The 1,802-nt window shown below is 65.7% G+C and overlaps 1 protein-coding gene across 1 annotated transcript in view; it reads left to right on the forward strand.

The window, feature by feature from the left end:
- The window catches only part of TACC2 (transforming acidic coiled-coil containing protein 2), a 35,787-nt gene that overhangs the window by 8,793 nt on the left and 25,192 nt on the right, over positions 1-1,802 (forward strand). The window contains exon 4 of the mRNA XM_015560160.1: positions 767-999. Within this exon, the coding sequence (XP_015415646.1) occupies positions 767-999 (233 nt within the window). The remainder of the gene's footprint in view (positions 1-766; positions 1,000-1,802) is intronic.

Genomic DNA, 1,802 nt, shown 5'->3' on the forward strand with positions numbered 1-1,802 from the left:
TCACTGCCCTCCGTGCCATGCTGGGTAACGGTGACTGACCCGTAGGGATCTGCAGGCCACACCGCGGGGCCCCCACGTGTCCCAGGCTCCCCTGCCGCACGTTTGTGACACCTGTAGATGTGAATGTCGGCTCTGTCGGGGGCTGGGCTGTGTGCTGGGCTGTGGAGGGGGCCTCGCTCTGAGAGGGGGTCGCCCCGAGGGAAAGGGAAACATCGATGTGAAGATGAGACATCGATCAGCTGCCTCCTGCACGCCCCCTGCCAGGGATGGAGCCCACAAGCTGGGCCTGGGCCCTGACGGGCATCAAACCAGCGACCTGAGTGCATGGGATGGAGCCCAACCCACTGGGCCAGGCGGCCGGGGACGGAAGCGCCTGCTTTGTCTTCTGAAACCCAGAATCTGCCCCGAGCGGCACCAGGGGTGGTGGCGGTGTGACTCTGGCAGCAACGGTGCCATGACGGCCGGGTCAGGTGCCTCACCTGCAGGCGGCCTCCCCTCCCCTCCCGGGGGCCCTGCCTCCCCCTCAGAGCCGGAGACCGGGGACCCACCGCCGGCCCTGGGGACACAGCCCAGCCCCCAGCTCAGGCCACAGCTCCTGCCTCTGAGCCAGGACATCTGTGCTCCGACCTCCACGTCAGCAGGCCCCACCCCTGGGCCGAGCCCCCCTCAGACTGTCCTGCCCACAGGCCCCTGGCGGCCAAGACCCGCCCCCTTCCCCTCTGGGGCGCAGCCTGGCCGCCCAGGGTCCCTCAGGAGGCTGGCTGAGGGCCGCCCGGCCGATGTCTGTGGGGTTTGCAACGAGAAGACAGAGGTGCCCTTTGCTTCCTCAGGTCGAGCTTCGAGGAGGCTGAAGCCCTGGTGAACGCGGGGGCCAAGGTCCCCCATCTGGTGCCCCGAGGGCTGGCCCCCGCCCAGGAGCCGCACGTGCCGGTGCCGGAGAAGCCCGCCCAGGAGCTGGAGGCCAGGGCTGTGGGCGCCGCCGCCGAGGCGATCGAAATCGTAAGTGGGGTCGAGGGGCCGAGATCCCTGGGGCTGAGGCCGGGCCAGCTGCACCCCATCGCCCAGGGGGCCAGGCTTCTGAGCTATACTCACCTGCACCCCAGAAGCCAGCCTAGGAGGCCGCCCTGTAATGCAAGACTCTCTGTTCACCCACCTGCTTTACTGCGTTCAGGGCTACCGACCTCCCACCTCGACCCCCTTAGGGCTGGGCAGCCGCGTTGGGGTTGTCCTCAGTCTCTCAGTCTGTAGCTGCTGCTCAGAGGGCGGGCAGGCAGGGCGGGTGGGGACCCTCCTGGGAGGGACCTCCTGTCCGTAGACCAGGAGTGACAGGCTTTCCCTCAGGGCAGAGGGGCCGAGCTGAGCCTCTCCCCGCCCCCACCCCTCGCACGTTTAAATGGAGCGTCCGAGGGGAATTCTATTTTCCTGCTGTCACCTCCCTCCTAGCCATCCCCTGGGGTTTAGCTGGGTTTCTGTTCGGTGTAGCAAACCGTGTGTCGCACACACCGAGTGTTTGCTGAGCACCTACTACGTGTCTGTCAGTTGGAAAATACGACTGAGCTGAGAGCCTGGGTGTGACTGGGGCTGAGGCCTTTCTGATCGGCCGGGAGATGCGTTTCCCGCGTGAAGTCATCTTTCCGTCGCTTAGAAAATGATCTTTCCCCAAACCTCCCGTCCTCTGATACTCACACGGAGGGGCTTCCTCCGTGACGGACGCTTGGAAAACCCATCACCTGGCTTGTCTCCCGCCCACCGAGCTTTTCAAATAAGAAACGGTTACTCCCTCCCAGGGCCCAGTTAGGGAA

This window comes from Myotis davidii, unplaced genomic scaffold (genome assembly GCF_000327345.1).
Source record: "Myotis davidii unplaced genomic scaffold, ASM32734v1 scaffold1055, whole genome shotgun sequence".
NCBI lineage: Eukaryota > Metazoa > Chordata > Mammalia > Chiroptera > Vespertilionidae > Myotis > Myotis davidii.